This window comes from Hydra viridissima, unplaced genomic scaffold (assembly GCF_058129835.1).
Source record: "Hydra viridissima isolate aposymbiotic clone 2 unplaced genomic scaffold, HvirCarnegie_v1 scaffold_15, whole genome shotgun sequence".
Classification (NCBI taxonomy): Eukaryota; Metazoa; Cnidaria; class Hydrozoa; order Anthoathecata; family Hydridae; genus Hydra; species Hydra viridissima.
The window spans coordinates 4263914-4282882 of record NW_028324314.1 but is presented as its reverse complement, the minus strand read 5'-3'; the positions used below and the strand labels follow the sequence as shown (position 1 = coordinate 4282882).

Genomic DNA, 18969 nt, shown 5'->3' with positions numbered 1-18969 from the left:
AAAGGCAACGCAAAATCTGTAGAAAGTTTAAATGTCCGTTTAAACATATTGTTTGCTTCAGACTCCTCTTTCTTCAGAATGTCAGTCTTTAACTTTTACCTAGTAATAAATTGTTTATCATCATCATCATCATCATCATCATCATCATCATCATCATCATCATCATCATCATCATCATCATCATCATCATCATCATCATCATTATGATTATTTTACTATCACTATTATAACACAAGCTTAGATATATAAACACAATCGTGATCATCTTTAAACACAATCGTGGTCATATTGTGAGAGAAATCTATCTTTTTTGGGGGTCACCTGTAGGTGACCCCCAAAAAAGATAAATACTGTTGCAGCTGCGTTTGTATAACAAGTTTTAACTACGTAATTTGGTTGTGACCAATCTAATAATTATTATTAATATTATTCATATTATTATTAATATTTAGGTCATCTAGAAATTGAACGACTGTTTTCTACCAGTCACCAAAGATCACAAATTCATCAAATTTTATTAAAAAAAGAACTCCGAAATTAGCCGCTATTTATAACCTTTATCTTAAAACGATTATAGAAATAAGGCATGCTATCGGAAAAATCTGCCCACCTTTCTTGATCAAAAAAGGATGTAAGAAAGCTTAAATGTATTTAAATCAATATATTTTTGAAAAATTAAGACTGTAAAGATTACATTTTAATAGGGAAAAAACAAAAAAAAATTGAGTTTTACAGAAAATTCTGACTTTCTTTTTGATGCCTTCCATAAGTTTCTGGACAGAGTGATTTTTGTAAGTTTTAGCAGCGTAATCCCATTTTTTCTTCAAATCTGTAGCTGATTTTACTGTTTTTCCTCTTAATTTCAATTTCTTTTTTATGATGACCCAATATTTTTTAATAGGACGTAATTCGGGGCAGTTTGGAGGATTCATCTTTTTCGGAACCAACATCACTCCATTATCATCGTAAAACTTTTGAGCATCTTTTGAGTAATGTATTGTGGCTAAATCAGGCCAAAACAATACTGAAGTACTTCTATGAGCTTTAATTAGTCGTTTTATACGAGAAAGACAACATTTCACGTATTCCGAAGATTTCATTGTGCCCAAACAAACATGAATTGGCAATTTTTTGCCGCAAGAGCAAAGTGCCTGCCAAATCATCAATTTTTTCGAAAACTTATCAGTCATTACATACTTGTATTTATCACTCACATTTCCTCTTATTTTAGAAGCATAGTAGCACTGCCCAGGAATTTGTTTAAAATCCATTTTAGCATAAGTTTCGTCATCCATCAAAATGCATCCATTATGTTTTGTTAACAAGTTGTCATACAACTTTCGAGCTCGACTCTTTGCGGTTGAATTTTGTTTATCGTTTCGATTTGGCATTTTAACTACTTTAAAACTTTGATATCCAAGTCTCTGTCGCCATTTGTGTACAAAAAAACTGGAAACCTTCAGTTTTTTCGCTCGATATCTATCAGACCAATCAGGATGTTCTTCCAATGAAGTCTCCAACCGTTCGAGAGCTCTAGGATTTGCAGTGCGTTTTTTTCGACCACTTCCTTGTTTTCTCAGAATAGTTTTCTGTTCTGTAAACCGTTTAAGAACAGTATCTACAGTTCTTCTTGATATTTTTAATGATTTCGCCAACTTTATATTCAATAAAGTTGGATTTTTTAAGTGTTTGTCCACAATCAAAAATCTTTGTTTAGTTTGCTCGGTTGACATTTTGAAACTAAACAATATCTTAAATTATTTTTTTCTGCCAAAATGTTCTATTATACAAACACTACCACACACACAAAAATAATTTCAAAAAACGACCGTTAACTAGCTTTATCACACCGCAAAAGGTGGGCAGAATTTTCCGATAGCATGCCTTAGTTCAGAAATAATCAAAGCTTTGCTCGAATAGTTAGGTTTTGTTTGTTGCAACATCAAAAAGAAATTTTTTTTTGCAGTAGATAAGTGAACTGGTATTAAACGAGAAATCCAATTACATTTTTCACGACAACCATAAAAAATACAACGAGCCTGTGCATTTATCTTTGGTTCGACATAAAAACAGTAAAAGTTTGTGAAAAACGTTTATTAGTTAGATTATATTAACTATTAACAATTTCAGTTTTATTTACTAAAAACAAAGTTAAATAATAGTTCCCGAAAATAAACTAAAAGAAACATTTCATTTTAAAGTTCGTAAACAAAGCAAAAATCACATTTATCAAGGACTCATATTTAAAGGTTCTACGATTGAGTATATTTTTTTGGAAGGAAAAGTACGTACAGTTCAGAATTAATAAAAAAAAAAAAAAAAAAAAACTTGTTTTAAATAAATATCAGTACTCCTTTCATCATCGAAATTTCTCTAAAATCTAAACTAAGTTTGATTGAAGTCCGTAAAAGTTTGTAACATTCATACACCTAAATTTTAATTCTATTGCATTATTAGGGACTATCCAGCAAAATTGTATCTAATTTTGGCTTCTTTAACACGTTTGCTTTGCTCAACCACTCTTTGTTAGAAGATTCTTCGACCTTACTCGAACTTTCAATTTTATTTTCAAAAACAGAGCACAGTAAATCCCTTTTACTTTTGTCACAGAAAAGTCGCATTTTTAGAGAAGGTTTTGCGGGTGTCGGTAATTTCTGTTCGTCTAGAGTTTCATCTACTAAAATATAGAGAAAGCATAATGTGAAATTAAACATAAAATGTTAATATAACCAAAAAGTGAACAATTTTCAACAATATTTTTTACCTAAATTTGAACTTTTGATACATAAAGGGCTTTCTTTCAAAAACGATGGCAAATTGATTGGATTGAAAATACAGGATTTTTTATGAGAGGAGAGAGTTTCCAGTTTTTGAACATATTCACAGCCTTTTGACCTGAAAGGACAAGCAACCTAAAAAGATAAAGAAATTTACTCAAAGAAAAGATAAACAGGATAAATGAGTGCAGTTAAATTTATGTAGCTATACATTTCATTATATAGCTACATAAATTTAACTGCACTCATAATACCAGTTTTTTTGTTATTAAAAAATTAAGTATGCTATCCTAACTTGACAGAGTAGCTATCAAAAATACTTCAGGTCATCATAAAGAAAAAATTTAGGAAGTGATAAACTTCTGATTTTGAAATTAATATGATGTAATTAATGTAGTTTCCTGTTATCTTTATTTTCTAAATCTGTCTTATACTTTTATAAACTTCATAAACAGAAGATTAAAAATATATTTAAACACTGCAACCAATGTGAACTTTTCTGGATGAGCAAAGTTTAGGCGGTAGAAACTGGAACAACAACATTTGTTTAAAATAGGCTTCAATATCTTCTGAGTTTCATACATCCAAGTTTCAGTAGGTATCAATATTTCAGTAAATCTGTACTCAGTGGATTAAATTTTAAAAAACAGACTAGCTCTTATTCCAAAAGAAAAATTTTTTTTAAAAAATAATTTAAATTTTGATGTTAAAATGTAAAACAAACAAACCATTTGATCTCCAATGATATTTGCAAGAATGAAATCATAGTGCAACTGTTTCTTGTGAATTGGTTTTCTAAAGTCAGACAACAAAACAATACAACTTAGATTACAGGTTCCTTCAGACCATTTTCTTTAAATCAATAAACATTTAAAACTCACATATTTTAGTAATGTAATATTTTGTTTAGCTATTTGTTTAAATGTAATATTTTTGTTGTTATGATTTATTACCATTTATTCAAATTTAAATATATTTAAACTAAAAAAATATTTAATTTTAAAACCAAAATTATAATAAATTATAACACTTTGAAAATTGAAACTAATAGTTTCGAATAGTAAAAAAGTTTGATAAAACTGACTTAATAAACTTCCAGAAACATTGCTTTTTACTAATTTTTTTGCATACATTTATATGCATATGCAGACATGTATTGCATGTATTTATATATGTAATAAATAAGTACTGCATATATGTATTGCAAATGCAGGTGTACAATACATATTCAATGTATGTGAATATATGCAATACATATGCAATACAATATTTATCTCCCATACGTGCTCCTAGAGTATTTGTATGAAATGTGCTGAGTGGACTTTATATAAATCAGAAAATTATGTTGGTTTAAGATGGTTGCATTTTAATACTAATAAAAAAAGAAAATAATTTATCAAAAATCCAACTTACAAAACATATACAAAGTTTCAAAATAATAACTTACCTATCTTCTGGACAAGTTTTACTTTGGGCTAGCCAAGTATTGATGCACTAAATAAAGGAACTTTAATTAAATGGTTTTATTTTTTAACATTCAAAATTGCATATTTTTTTGCATGTATTTAAAGACAAATAAAATACCTCTTTACAGAAGCTATGACCACAGGGAGCACGCAATGGTTCCCTGAAAACATCTTGGCAAACAGAGCAAAACAGATGGACACTAACAGACTCTGGATTCAAGAAATGTCTGAAAAACAAAAAAACTAATAGTCATTTGCATAAACATATTATTCAAAAAAAAACAATTTTTATATTTATACACTGATGTATTTATGCTGTATAAATACTGTATACAAATAAATAACATTTGTGATAATTGATTTTTTTTTTCAGTTTTTTTGAACTATATAAGTAGTTTATAAATCTTAAGCGATTGCGTATACACAAACTACCTTGCTTCACCCATTTTAATTTTTTACCAGCTATAAGATATGAGAAAGGTTTCTGTTATGATTAGGTAATAGGTAGTATTTTGAAACGCAAGTACACTTAGTTACTGTAAGTGTCCATGCACACTATATATACATATGCATTCATTTATCAATTTACTTCTTTTTTAATGCTATTGATCGTATTTTAATTGATACTTAAACAGTATTTAAATCTTGGGGTCATAGACGAAGGTCAGACTATTTATCTCTTGGATAGTAGACCATCTTTTACTTTATTTAACATATTTCATGTAAGGCTATCACGACATGAGTTCTCTTTTTTTTCCCGGTTAAACGGCCTTCTCCTGGGGTCAATTCTATAAACGTACAGTAGCGTACAAAAGTATATAAATAGCTAAATTTTTCAAGTTTTTTCATCATAACTTTTTGACTTTTAACTGAAAATGAGTGAAATTTTAACAATTGCTTCTATAATATGATTACATAGTATAATTTACTCAAAAAAATGATAACTTGTAATGGAAGGAAGAAATTCAAATTTTATTAAAAACATAACCGTGCAAAAGTTCATAAACAGCTCCATGCCCCATTAAGAAAATCAAGATTTCATTAAGAAAAATGTATTTATATTTAAATTAATTTACTGGAGATAATATTTAACTTAAATTGAATTTAAAAAATAATGGGAAAGTCCACGGAATCGTCGCTAGAGAATATCAAGATAGAACTTTGGTAAGAAAATCAAAACAAGATCCCCGAAAGATCTCCTGTCGAATTGAATAACTTTTTGAGCAAGAACTACTGTGGTAAAACCTAACAAAGTCCTATGCTATAACAAAGTTTTAATGGGAGATTTTATATTGTAACACAAGTATTTGGTGAAAATGATTTTTTTATTTTAATTAGATATCTAAGTATTATTTAAAAGTTGTAAAGTATAAATAAATACTAATTTTATAAGCATACAAAATTTATCATTTGTCAAATTAGGAGGCGATGGAGGCGACGTTTTGCAGTATTTACACTGCACTTAACAACACGCCACGGTATGTTGTTTTATTATCAAATTAATATTAATATTATCAAATAAATGCTTAGCCCAAAGAAAACTTGTAAAAGATCATTTGCAATGGACTTCAAAAGAATGGTCCAAAGTCTTATTCAGTGACGAATCAAAGTTTTACATGTTTGGTAGCGATAGTATCAAGTACATGAGACGTCCGATAGATGAAAGATTTTCTCCTAAGTATCAAATGTCAACAGTTAAACATGGCGGTGGCAATATTAAGAAATACTCTTTTTTGAATTTTTTCATTTGTTTATAAAACTTTTGCACGATTATGTTTTCAATAAAATCTAAATTTCTTCCTTTCGTTACAAGTTTTCATTTTTTTGAGTAAATTATACTATGTAATCATATTATATAAAAAATTGTTAAAAGTTTTATTCATTTACAGTGAAAAGTCAAAAGGTTATGACAAAAAACTTGAAAAAGTTAGCTGTTTAAAAACTTTTGCACGCTACTGTATTTTCAGCGTAAATTTACACTAAAATCAAATAATTAAGTTATTTGATGAATACGTCAGTGACAAAATGTTTTGGAAAAATTACCAGCCATTAAGAACCGTTCTTGATTTCAACTAATTGAAAGTTCTTTTGCTGACTGAATCATGAGTCTCAAAGAAATCAAAATCTGAATCCCCGAGAACAAAATCAAGATTTTCCTCCATTTTTTTTGGTATGCACTTCGAAAAGTGTCATATCAATTGAAACGTTTTTCAGAAAAAACTTTGAATTATTAATACAACTTTTTATACTTTAAATATTGACACCTGAAGAATAAATTTTGAATCAAATCAATACAAATCAAGGATCCAGCCCCGCAGACTTGTACAGGCTGATTTTTGTTCAAATTAGAGACATTTAAGGTCAAATTTTAAGTCAGCTGCATAGGTCATTCATGAGAAAATTTTATAGCATTGAGGTCTGGACTTTAAAAAACTAAAATTATAAAAATTTGTCACGTTTTTGATCACGTTCATGCTTCTAACCTTTTTAAAGGTCTTTTATTGAAGGATGATTAAATTTCCCGACACCAGTCATTTCCGAGAATTCAGACACCAGTCATTTCCGAGAATTCAGACATTCCAAATTTGATTCAAGAAGAATATATTTACAAAAATGAATTTTTGATTTTTAAATTTGGGTTATTTTTTGTTTATTTAAAACAACAGCATCTTTTTATTATGTCATGAGTGATTCCCATGGAGTTGGTACTGACACTGTTCATCGTGCCACATACAACTCTCTGTTTGAACTGAGAGAATACCTCACTGAAGTAATTGATAGTTCACATTTTCTGATCACACTTCTAGCAGCAGATAAAAAAGCTTTTTTAAATTAAAGTTTGTAAGTTTACACACAAAAAATATTCTTATGCCAACTCACAAGTACCCGGGCGTTGGCATGACTCATGGGTACAAATATTTTTGAACTTAAAGATTTATTAGCACTGTAGCAGTAAAAGTAAATTTCAGTTCCTATAGCTTTTTTAAATGAATATATATATATATATATATATATATATATATATATATATATATATATATATATATATATATATATATATATATATATACATATATATATATATATATATATGTAAATATATATATATCCTCTCAGAAATATGTATTTAAATTATGATATTATTGATAGATCAAATTTTCAATGAAATGAACTAAAAAGAGAACTATAAATAAGGACATTGCGGGGCTGTGAGACAACTTGACAGCTTGTGATACAAGTTGATAGTTAAGTTAAATTTTTGTACCATTTTTTTTAGAAATATCTTCTCAGTATTAAGTACATATTATTTATTTTCATACAACCTTAAATTTTCTGAACTATAATTTGAAATTTTTTAAACATTACCTGGTCTTTAACTGATAGGTCTAGGTGGTACTGCACGTAAAGTGGTTTCCCACGAAAAGTTATTTTTTAAAAAGACATGTATTGTTTTAAATAGCAAATAATTTTTTATTTATATTAATCCATAACAAAAATTTTAGGTAATTTTAAGGTTTACTATAAATTTTTGTATAAAAATTTATTGCAAACCTTAAAATTACCTAAAAATCTTTATAAAATCTAGTTCATTTTGAATAAAATTAAAAAGGTTCTCTCAATACACCACGTGTATTGAGAGAAAAAATTTATTAATGTTGGCATTTCATTGACATTTGTTCTTTTTTTTCCTTTTAGTTTAACTCCCAAATGTAAGATTAAAAACTAATTTGCTTATCCTATTGAGAATATTACAAGGAACGTTTTAAAAAATTGAAGTGACTATATAAATTTTAAAAACTATAAATATTTCATTCTATATTTGAACTTTATATAAGAAAGAAATTTAGTAACACCCTGGTTTTTGTTGACAACATGGGTCAAAGTTTTTGTGGGTCAAAGTATTGAAAAAATTGCTATCTGACTCAGTTCATCATTTTAAGCCTCTATAAGCTTCAGTGGAAGAGCACCATTTCCCTGCTAAAATTACCATTTTTTGCTTCTTAAAGTTGACAAACTCCCTCTACCTGGCAGATGGTCAGAACATTTTCTTTTGCCAATCTTCTTCTGGGTTTTAACTTGATCAGCTGAAGGAATTTCGTAGCACCTTTGCTTAGCCATAGCTTTAGACTCAATAACTTTTATAGTGGTACTCATACCTAAAGCTTTTTCAAGTTTTAATTCTAACTCAGCTGTTGCCTTGGGTGCAGAGTCATAGCCTTAGGAAAAGCCTTATTTATAGTTATAGTTTGAGTTTTAAATGAATTTTTATGTTACCTCAAGCTGAAACAACAGAAATTAATTGCAAAAAAAAAAAATTATCAATCAAAAGCATGCCTACTCTACACTCTAAGATAAAAATATTGGTATGTTTAACCTTATTAATTTTAAAATTTGAAACTTTTTAAACGGATGATATTTGGCCCACATTGGTGACAATAACTTTAACGTGACGTATATAAAAACTGTTCATTGATGTTGTGCTCCTATTTAAATTTTTTTTCGCGAGGGCATTATTGCGTCAACATCAATTGTTTTAAGAGACTTGGAGTTGGATGAGCAAACAATCATGAATCAGCATGATGCAATAAAATCGAAACTACCACCACCACCATCTAAGATTTTTGCTCTTCTTATTTTATGATTTGTGATTTTATTATCATTGGTCTCATTACTGAAGAAAAATTTCATAAAATTTTGAATACTTTATTTACAAACTTAAAAACCATAGAAAAAGCCACTTGTTCTGTCGCATCTTGTTTGTAACTCACACTGATTATATTGAAGCTTTGTAGAATAGAGAAACATACAGACATTTTAGAATTAAAATTAAAAATTAGTAAAGAAATATCTTAACGAAATATCTTATGAAGTCGTAACTAACTTGCTGCAAAAAAGTATTGTTTTTTTTTTACCTATATTCAGAGAGATCATAGTTGACTATGGTTTCTATGACTACACAGCTTTTAGGATTATTTATTGGATCACGTTTTGAGAATAGCGCAGTTTTGAAAGCCTACGCTGAATTTCAGCCAGATTTGAAACTTTACACTGAATTTCGGAGTAATTATTTACATTGCGCTATTCTGAAATTCTAAAATTTTATAGGATCGACTCCTGGTGTTTTGGTCCGAATTCAAAAATCGAACTTGAAATTTCAAAACATAGTTTACTGTTTACTTGTCAAATAAGTGTGTTTTTGAGACATGGTTTATAAACTAAACGTGAGCTAATAAGGAGTTTAATCATTTTTATAGTGAATAAAACCTGAAATTCTCTCTAAAAAAACTCAGAACATGCTAATATAAGTCTTAGATAAGATGAGAGACTTAATATTCAAAAGTAGAGAATTTTTGTTATTAAATACTTCTTGGGTGGTTTTGGCTGATGAAAAAAGTGTTTTTGGCCATGTGAAAAACCTGAGTTTTTCTTTATGTATTTACAAAATGATTTTGCTCATAAAAACCTGCACATCACATTAAAATCGACTTTTATGAATGCTTGAAAGTGCTACACACAAACATGGATGGCTTTGAAAAATGACTTTATGAAACTAAACTTTTATGAATGGCTCTTAAGTTTGAATGTTTTATTTTGTTTATCGCATTTTCAACTGACCAATGACAGAGTTTTTAAGAACCAATTTATTTCTTCATAAGAGTGACTTTTTGAATACTACAGTATTCCAGTAAGAAAAGCTCCTTCAGATTTTAACGGTTTCTTGTGGTGAATCTCCTTTAAAAGTCTTCCAAGAAGAGATTTACATTTAAAATGAATCATAGATCCTGAAAATATTCATTCATAAAAACCAACTAAAAACACTTCCTCCTCAAGCCAGATTTCATTTTACAGATTAAATTCGAAGATCCTAATTCTAAGCATTTATTACTTCAACAACAGTTGGGTTTTTTAAGTTTTATAATTTTATGAATTATATTAACTCTTATACTTATTGTTTATTTTATCAATTGTTTTTCTGTTATTCTATAAAAGTTTAGCATACTTTTCTTTTGAGGGAGGTTTAGTTTGAAGTGGCGATCGTCACAATTATTACAATGATTTCGTTTTAAATAATGTCCTTAAAACAATCATTTTATTCTCCATAATGTCCTCAAAACAATCATTTTATTCTCCATAATGTCCTCAAAACAATCATTTTATTCCCCATAATGTCCTCCAGAGAATCATTTCAGCAAAAATCTGCTGCCATAGGAGTTCAGGTGAAGAAAATATTTTTTTTGAATGATTTTTTGTTTTAATTAAATTTTTAGGTTTTAGGAAAAGTTATTTATCTTAAATGTAATGAAGATAATAATTGTCAAGACAATAAAGATATTTTATTTGAAAAACTATAATATTACAATAAAGATTAAATGAAAAATTATACGTTTACATATATATATTAAACGTTTAAAATAGCGGCATAATTATTTTGCAATGTAAACATATTATTCAAAATTTGTTTACATCCAGGGCAAAAAAAGGGTTTTACTTTCAGCTCATTACATTTATCTGCAATATCTGAAAAAGGGTACGATTTCCCAAAAATTACAAAAAATGCATCTAGTCAGTTAAAATGCTCGCAGCTGGGGCGAGGAATGATTTAAAAAAAAAGTGTGCTAATCCAGTGTAATTGAAAAGCGCTTACCGTATGTCACTAAAGAGTTAAAAATACTTTTTAAAAGGTAAATATTTCTAAGGCACTTTAAAAAGTTCTTTAGAAATATCAACATATGTGTCCAAAGTAAATTCTTTTTTTTACAAAAGAGCCTTTGATTTCTTTAATCAAGTGCAGGATCGCATATTAAATTGATGTGTTTTTGGAAATGTAGGCTTATAATTTCCTTCCTTTGTTGCATCAGAAGATTTAAATTTTTTTTGTAACTTTTACTAATTTAATTTTCCCTTCAGGTGGTTTTCCTTTTTAGGAGCACTTACAAATCTTTTTGCAGCCTATTACAATATTATATTTTATGTCATCAACTTTAGACATAAGTTGCTTCAAACTTATATATTTTCCAAATTCATCTGATGTTTATATATTTATAGCTCTCAAATTTTTGTTTCATTTTTATTATGCTATAATATTCACAAAAAGATTTTTTTAGATTTGGAACTTCGGTTTTTCAGAAACATTTTTATTCTCGGATAGTTTTTTAATCTCGGATAGTTTTTAATCTCGGATAGTTATTTATTCTCAGATAGTTTTTTTAATCTCGGATAGTTTTTAATCTCGGATAGTTTTTTAATCTCGGATAGTTTTTTAATCTGGGATAGTTTTTTAATCTCGGATAGTTTTTAATCTCGGATAGTTTTTTAATCTTGGATAGTTTTGTTATCTATATTTATGTTTTTTGGTTGCCATGATTTTTTGGTTGCTATGTTTTTGGTCAACATGATTTATTGACTATCATGATCTATTGGTAATCTTAACCATCATATATTGATTTTCGGTTTGCAAATAATTTCACTTAAAACTTATCAAATTCAATCAGTGTTTTTCACTGATCTCTATAATAACTGGATAGCGCAACTCCGAGCAAAACTTCTTATTTTTTGACGCCAAAATCGCCATATTGGAAAGCCCCAAAAATTTTAATCCCGTAAGCTTTAAGTTCTGTTTTTCGGCTTATCGCTTTATCGCTTTATCGCACACATCAGATTTCATTGTTCTGGGGCTTTCCAATATGGCGATTTTGGCGTCAACTTTGATATTAGAGATGCGCTATCCAGTTATTATAGAGATCAGTGGTGTTTTTTAGTTGTAAACAATATTTTGTGAGTTGAGAATATTTTTTGTTCTTCACCGCGCTGCAATTTATACAGCAAACTGTTTATTACGTAAGATATTCTTCGTCAGTGCTCAGCGCAGTGGTATCTTGCGCAGTCAATAAACCCTTCATTAAAAAGCTGCGTTTTGCTCAAGCAGATAACTTTATACAACAAGTCGAATTTTCCTCAGTTCATTAAAAGGGAATTTTATATTAATTTTTCTCTTTTCTTTTGGATTATCATTTCAAAAATATAAAAAACAGCTTTTCCACTGGGGGCTGGTGAGAAGTCACGTATTTTATGGTGTCGAATCAAGATGAGTGAAAAATTAGGGTAATTGTAGCTAACCCTTCCCCGCCCCAAGTCTTAATTTCCCTCTTCCTAGAATTACGTCCTAAAATCATAAAAAACGTTTTTTTTGTTCTATCATAAGCTTGATCAAAACCCATCGACAGATTTCTTTAAATTTACTATGAATTATCGAATGATTTCGTTAGGAAATTTTATATCAGCTATTACCTGAATTGACGCAATTATCCTCAAAAGTCTTGCCGACTCAAGTTTCCAACCACGATACTTTGGAGAAAAGAGGGGATACGAAACGGAAATTCTTACAGCGGTAAAGATAATTACAAAACCCCTTACGGTGTCACTCTCCACTTAGGAATAGTGAACTATTCTCCCCTACCCCTTCATATGGAAATTATCATCTGGTACACCGTGTTTCAAAATAAAATATTCTTTCCTTTGATAACAAACAATAGCTTTTAGACGTAATTAAATCGGCGCAGACGAAATTAAAAAAAAAATTTTTTACATTACTATTTTTGAAAATATTTCGTAAGCAAAAAAGTGGTTTTTTTAATGGTACTCTTTTTTCTTTTACTGGTTTGACATCAATTACATTGTAATTTGACAAGCAACACGAGCGAGAAACAGTTTATTAAATTTTATTCCGTGGTTTTTTTTAAATTGCGTAAAAAAGTGTTACTTGTATAAAATATGGGGAAACCTATTATTTTTGGAAAATGTATTAATAATACATTTTCCAGACAATTATTTTAAATAAGTAATAACGTTTAAAAACGGAGTAAACTGTGACCAATTCAGTTCAAATACAACGTGACCGATAAAAATTTCTTTTTCAAACTTTTATTTAAAATGAAACAGAAATTTAAAAACAATAGTAATAAAAAAAAAAAAAAAAAAAAAAAAAAAACACCAGGCGAAACGGTGTAGATAACCGCAGGAACTACTAATCGCTTGTCGCTGATGAAAGCTTGTTTCATCAAAGTAAAAGCAGTTATACGTTAAAGTAGAAATTCACAAACAACTCGCACGGAGATAAATATAATGCAACTTGTAAGGACAAACGAAAAGGATAGTTTCTAAGAGATCATGTTTTAAAATAAAGATGCACGAATAATACCAGCTAAGACAGCTACCAGCTATCAACGTTGACTTTAAGTTGGAATAATCGAGGGAAAAACTTTCTCGTACACGAAACAAGTCGTTTTCCGTTTTGTATTTCAAAACAAAACAGTTTTAGCTCAACAAAAATGAATATACGTCACAAAAACTAACTCCAAGACATACCATTCTTAGGTTGTTGTCTTCCGGTGAATGGAAGCTCCCGATGAGGATAAAATAATTGGGGCTTAATTAAAAATTTGTAAGGAAATATTTGGGGTTATCCATTTCCTTCATGAAAAATTTTTAAAATTTAATGAGACTGTTAAAACGCAACCGCAAAACAAAATTTTTCAAAAATTCAACTTATCAAAAATGTCAAAAAAAGTTTATCTTTTCAGAATGAAATAATTCAGTATAATTTCAAAAGAACGAGCTGTATTAAAAGATTTAGCGATCCATTCCGAAAAACGTTCAGAAAAACGCATCTTTAAAAAAAAAAAGAGACAAATATTTTTAATGTTATGATTTTTAGTTTTCATTATTAACCAAATTATTAAATTTGATAAAAAATAATAAAAAAAAATTAATTCAATAATTTTAATTTTTGATGAGGGAAGTACCCTCAACATGTCTTTTTTTTTTTTTTTAAACTTGCTTAAGATCATTTTAACCCAATTATGTAGTAATTTTATCTGATAAATCTATTCACATGACTTCATACATCTTAAGCAAACGTGTCCATAAAAACCTTTTTTTTTTTTTTTAACGATTTTTGGGTTGATAAGAACCGTCAAAGAGAAGATTTGCAATCAGTTATGTCATAAAACTACAAAAATATCTAAGAGCTATCTTTCATTTTTTATTTGGACCGAATACAAAAGAGAAACACTCCAAGATATATATTAAAAATTTATTAATTTTAATAACTTTAATTGTCAACTTTTTAGCATAGTTATTAATTATTTAAATATCATTTAATTGATTAAATAGATTAACTGAAATTAGTTTGATAAAAAGTTGTTTTTAGAAAAAGTTTCGAAGAATTGATTTTTAAATTTGAATTAAAAACTTTTTTTCTTTTAAATATATATATATATATATATATATATATATATATATATATATATATATATATATATATATATATATATATATATATATATATATATATATATTAGGTGACAGGATTTGATTATTGCTAACATCAAATATATTCATATTTCAATTTTTTCGAGTTTTTATTTTGTAAGAGCAATTACATGAGATTAGACCGCTCTTGTTAAAAATCTTCGGTATGATAATGCGTGTTTTTTTCTTCTTACAATCACAATTTACACAACCTCTTACCCAGTGTATTGAACGCACCTTTTAAAGCTAAAAAATACTCTTTTTTGGGACATAAACATTCTTCAAACTTCTTTCTCCTCTCTGATTTCTTATTTTGCATTCCAGGATACAAACTCAAGCGCATTAGTTTAATAACCCTTAGAATACCCTTCTTGTTAAGAAAGTGCCTCTAAAAATATACTTCGTACGAAATTAATTCAAAACGCATTCAACATTAATTGTATTAAAAGTCACACCCCACGTGTTTTCGCCCGAATGTTAGTTTCTTATCGCTGCTAATAACTTTCGCAAAGTTCTTTTCATAATTTCTTTACTTATCAAAAAAAAAAAAAAAAAAAAAAAAAAATTCACTATTAGTAGTTGAAATCTGTCAGGTTTATAAAGTAAGTCAATGTTTTTTGTAGTTTAATACTTTTTTTCTCTTTAATTTGTGATAAAAAGTACGAACCTTTTCGTTGATATGTACGTCATAACTATGAGAAAATATTTAGCTTTAAAAATACCACACGTGTATCAATAAAGATACTAATTATTAATTATTTTGTACATATTTAATGACTTATTGTTTTAATGAATTTTGAGTGGTGTATACTTCAATAAAAACTATTTTTTAAACCGAAAAGTGGTAAAGTTATCTAAACCTACGTCGTTAACATGATTATAGACAAGTTACAAGTTGAGACATAAAAAAAGAAGTATTGTAAAAAATATCCTAAGTGTTATGTATGGCTAATTTATATAAGTAACCTTTTTGTTTTCTTTTCTTTTCTTTTTTCTCATAGTAACTCTAAGAAAAGAAACACCATCTGTCTCAGGTGAACATTCCTTAAATTTGATAGATACTGAATACATCAATAAAAATACTTAACAAGCTATGTAGCTATACAACAAGATAGTATTATCAATATTTTATACAAAGCTTCTCTTGGTGGGTGGTAAAAATGGATAAAAGAAATTTCAATCTATTTAGTTAAACATTGGATTTTAAAATTCTTTCAAATGTATGCTGTTATGTATTTTTTAAAAGTATATTCAACATTAAAAATTTGCAAAAACAAGTTTCAAGTGAAATTAAGAACTACTACTAATGTATATAACTTTCCAGCTTGACTGGATATTGTTAGAAGCAGAATTGATGAATTAGCAATAAATTGATTTGAAATTATTATTTTTTTGTTAAACATACTGTTTTTACTTATGTGTTAAGCAAAGCAAAAAGTAATTTAACTGCATTCTTATATATCTAAGTTGCTAAAATCTTGGATAATGTTTAAAATTTTCAAATTTTAAAAAGAAATCTTAAAAACCTAGGGAAGTAACTTAGATTTTTTTTTTCTCTTTTGATTAATTTTATTTAATCTTGTAATGATTTTTTGATTGGTTTCTTTGTGGTTGAATCAGAATATTTATTTGCTTGATTTGCTGTATGTACCATATATAAACAGGATGTTTAGTTTATGTAAGTTTATATTAGTTACTAGCTTCTATATAAAAAGTGCTTAAATTTTGTTTGAGGTTTCTAGTGAACCCTTTAAATAATGCAACTATAATTTTTTCATAGGAAAACTGAAAAAGTTTCTGCTACATTTTAACATAATTACAAAGTTTAAGTATTAAGGTATACTGCATGTTAGCATTTTTAAACTTATAATATTAGTAATTGTAGTATATGTATTTAATGTGATGCTGATAATGTTAGTAATAGTGAATTTTATTATGGATACATGGAATTAATGCAAATCTCATACTCTGTAGATGGAATCTTTAATTTCATTGACATTGGTTATATTGTCTATATCTTTGGTGTGCTGTGTACAGAGTTCTACTATTTCACCTACCCCAGCATTAACCTTAAGTAGTTTTAAAGGTATCCACATAAATTTAGGATTCCAAGTGAGAAAAATATTTTATGTTGCTGTATGGCATACACTACCAATATTTATATTCAATTTTTTTTTTATTTAGTTGTTTCTTCAACTTTAATTAGTAAATCTACAGTAGTTATTTCTCCTTCATTTTCTGTTGTGAAAGCTTCTTCCTCACAACAAGTACCTTCTACAGATTCACAAACAAAAAGTTAGTTTTTTGTATCAAATATAAAAATATGCTGTATAGCTGTATACCAAATATAAAAATATGTATAATTTACCAACCTAGACAATCTAAATTCTGAGATAAAGTTCTATTAGAATTTGCCATAAAATCAGTGTATTGGTAAAAACACACAGCTATTTTACTTTCTTAAAGATATCTTACTTATATTTAATGTTTGTTGTAGTTTGTGGTGCTAAAGTTTGTTCAATGTATGAGATATGCAATAGCACATCTTATCAATGCTACTGTCCATCATCTGCATCAGTTGTTGAAGATAAATCAGTTTGTGGTTCTGATGGACATTTATACAAAAATTCTGAAGAGTTAAAGATGACAGCATGCATTAACAAAAGAAATGTCACTAAAGTTGAAAAAGATCATTGCAAGCGTATGTACAATACTAAAACCAAAAAATATATAAAGAGAGATTTTTTGAGATGTTGAGAGAGATCTGTTGAGATCTGAGAGATGTTTTGGATCTGTTAGTATATTTGATGCCTGCGCATGCTGTATTATGTTGTGTTAATTCAAATTTACATTATAAACATTTTTTTCAGCTTTATGTTTTTAAAAGATTTATCCATTACAGAGCTGTTTTAGTTGTTGCAACAACAAATAATTTTCCTTCTCCACAAATTACTTTTGATTCACAGCCATTCGAATTATGCATACCATTTTATATAGTTGTTAATTATAAAATTTAAAAGCATGTAAGCTTTTTACTATTACTGTTTTTCATTTCTTAGATCACAATGGGAAGAAAAGTTATAGTAACAAGAAAAAAACCATTACCATCATTGTGATCATCAGTTTACTTTTGATTCTTGTTTTGGTTGTTGCTGTCGTCCTCTTCCTAAAAAAACGAAGAGAAGGGGTAAGCAATAATAAGGACCTCATACAAACATTTTAAATCTCATTTCATGTCTTCATTATTTCTTTGTTTTTTGTTTTTTACACCATTTTTTTTTCTTTTTTTTGCACCATTGCTTTTTCTTTTTTTGTACCATCCTTTTTTCTTTTTTTACACCATTATTTTTTCTTTTTTTACACCATTGTTTTTTTCTTTAGGCTACTGCTGAGGTGAAGAAAGACAAATCGAATGATGCGCTTTTGTAAAACTGAGACTGTTTTTATTGAGTTATTAGTATCATGTTCTAATGACAGAAGATCACAGATATCTTCTTCTCATGTTTATAGCTGTAATAGCATCTTTTTTAAGATAGGATATTGGTTATTTTAATTCCATCATTGAACGTATTATTTATATATTTTTTCGCTTTCTATCGCTTGTTTATTTTATCGGTAGAATTTTTATTGCGCTGTAAAAAACATTTTTATTTTGCGTATTTTTTTTTCTTTTTACTATACAAGTTTGTTTTATGAAGCATTATTTATATCTTTATTGAAGTGTTATTGATGACATTTCTTTGGCTTACTTAGTTTTTAAGTTGTTTTCTCCGCCTACCGTTGATTTCTCTTCGCTTGTCATTTTACTTTGTTGTTTTAAAGTGAATGTGCCTGTTTGTTGTTATGTGGTTTTTCATTTTTGTTTAATGTTTTTGTTTAAGGTATCAGTTGAAAAAAAAAGTCAATTTTTCCAGGTGCTTATTTTATGTTCTCGTTAGAGAAGTGATTTGCGTTGCTTAGAGAGGTTTTTCATTAAACTTTTCGATAAATGTAGTTATTTACGGAATACAACATTTTAAAATGACACGAGTCTTCATTGTGAAAACGCAATCAATATCGGTTGGCATAAAATTTGTAATGTTCAGCTTCTTTATAGCACTCATTACTTGCCTTGTGAAAACGGAAATCTCCAGTTTGACTTTAAATGATTCTAGTAAATTACAAGGGAAAATCTAAGGGAGTTTTTATCAAATGCTTAAGTATTTTATAAAAAATGCTTAGCATTTGATAAACAGCGCTGGTACAAAAAACCAGCTAGAAAATGATATTAAATGAACAAAAAAGTTGCTAATCTTTAAATTTTGATTAATTACTTCGTCAAAGTCTTATTTAGTTAACAGTACTGAAGTTTATTCACACGGTAGCGTTTTAATAAACAAGCATGTGGTCTTATATCCAAGTTCCTTAACATTTAA

General features: G+C 28.0%; 2 protein-coding genes across 8 annotated transcripts; one reads left to right on the top strand and one right to left on the bottom strand.

Annotated features, from left to right (window-relative positions):
• Positions 1-2079: 2079 nt before the first annotated feature.
• On the bottom strand, positions 2080-5013 carry LOC145193373 (RING finger protein 151-like). 4 transcript variants are annotated; one of them, XM_090073022.1, is made up of 6 exons: positions 4676-5011; positions 4362-4470; positions 4225-4271; positions 3506-3572; positions 2765-2912; positions 2080-2674 (listed from the first exon to the last, which is right to left on the bottom strand). In XM_090073022.1, the coding sequence occupies exons 1-6, from the start codon at positions 4687-4689 to the stop codon at positions 2454-2456; spliced, it is 606 nt and encodes a 201-aa protein (XP_089929148.1). In that variant the 5' UTR covers positions 4690-5011; the 3' UTR covers positions 2080-2453. The 4 variants fall into 4 exon arrangements, 3 of the variants coding, with proteins under 3 accessions (XP_089929148.1, XP_089929147.1, XP_089929149.1); XM_090073021.1 differs by having other exon boundaries at positions 2080-2677; positions 4676-5007; XR_016447630.1 differs by having other exon boundaries at positions 2558-2677; positions 2765-2895; positions 4676-5013.
• A 10003-nt stretch (positions 5014-15016) lies between these two features.
• LOC145193514 (uncharacterized) lies at positions 15017-18578 on the top strand. Of its 4 annotated transcripts, XM_090072757.1 has the most exons (8): positions 15017-15156; positions 15556-15588; positions 16335-16391; positions 16529-16640; positions 16739-16849; positions 17052-17255; positions 17614-17741; positions 17936-18578. In XM_090072757.1, exons 4-8 carry the CDS (start codon positions 16529-16531, stop codon positions 17981-17983), a joined length of 603 nt encoding a protein of 200 aa, XP_089928883.1. In that variant the 5' UTR covers positions 15017-15156; positions 15556-15588; positions 16335-16391; the 3' UTR covers positions 17984-18578. The 4 variants fall into 4 exon arrangements, with proteins under 4 accessions (XP_089928883.1, XP_089928886.1, XP_089928884.1 ...); XM_090072760.1 differs by lacking the exon at positions 15556-15588; XM_090072758.1 differs by lacking the exon at positions 15017-15156 and having other exon boundaries at positions 15488-15588.
• Positions 18579-18969: the final 391 nt, after the last annotated feature.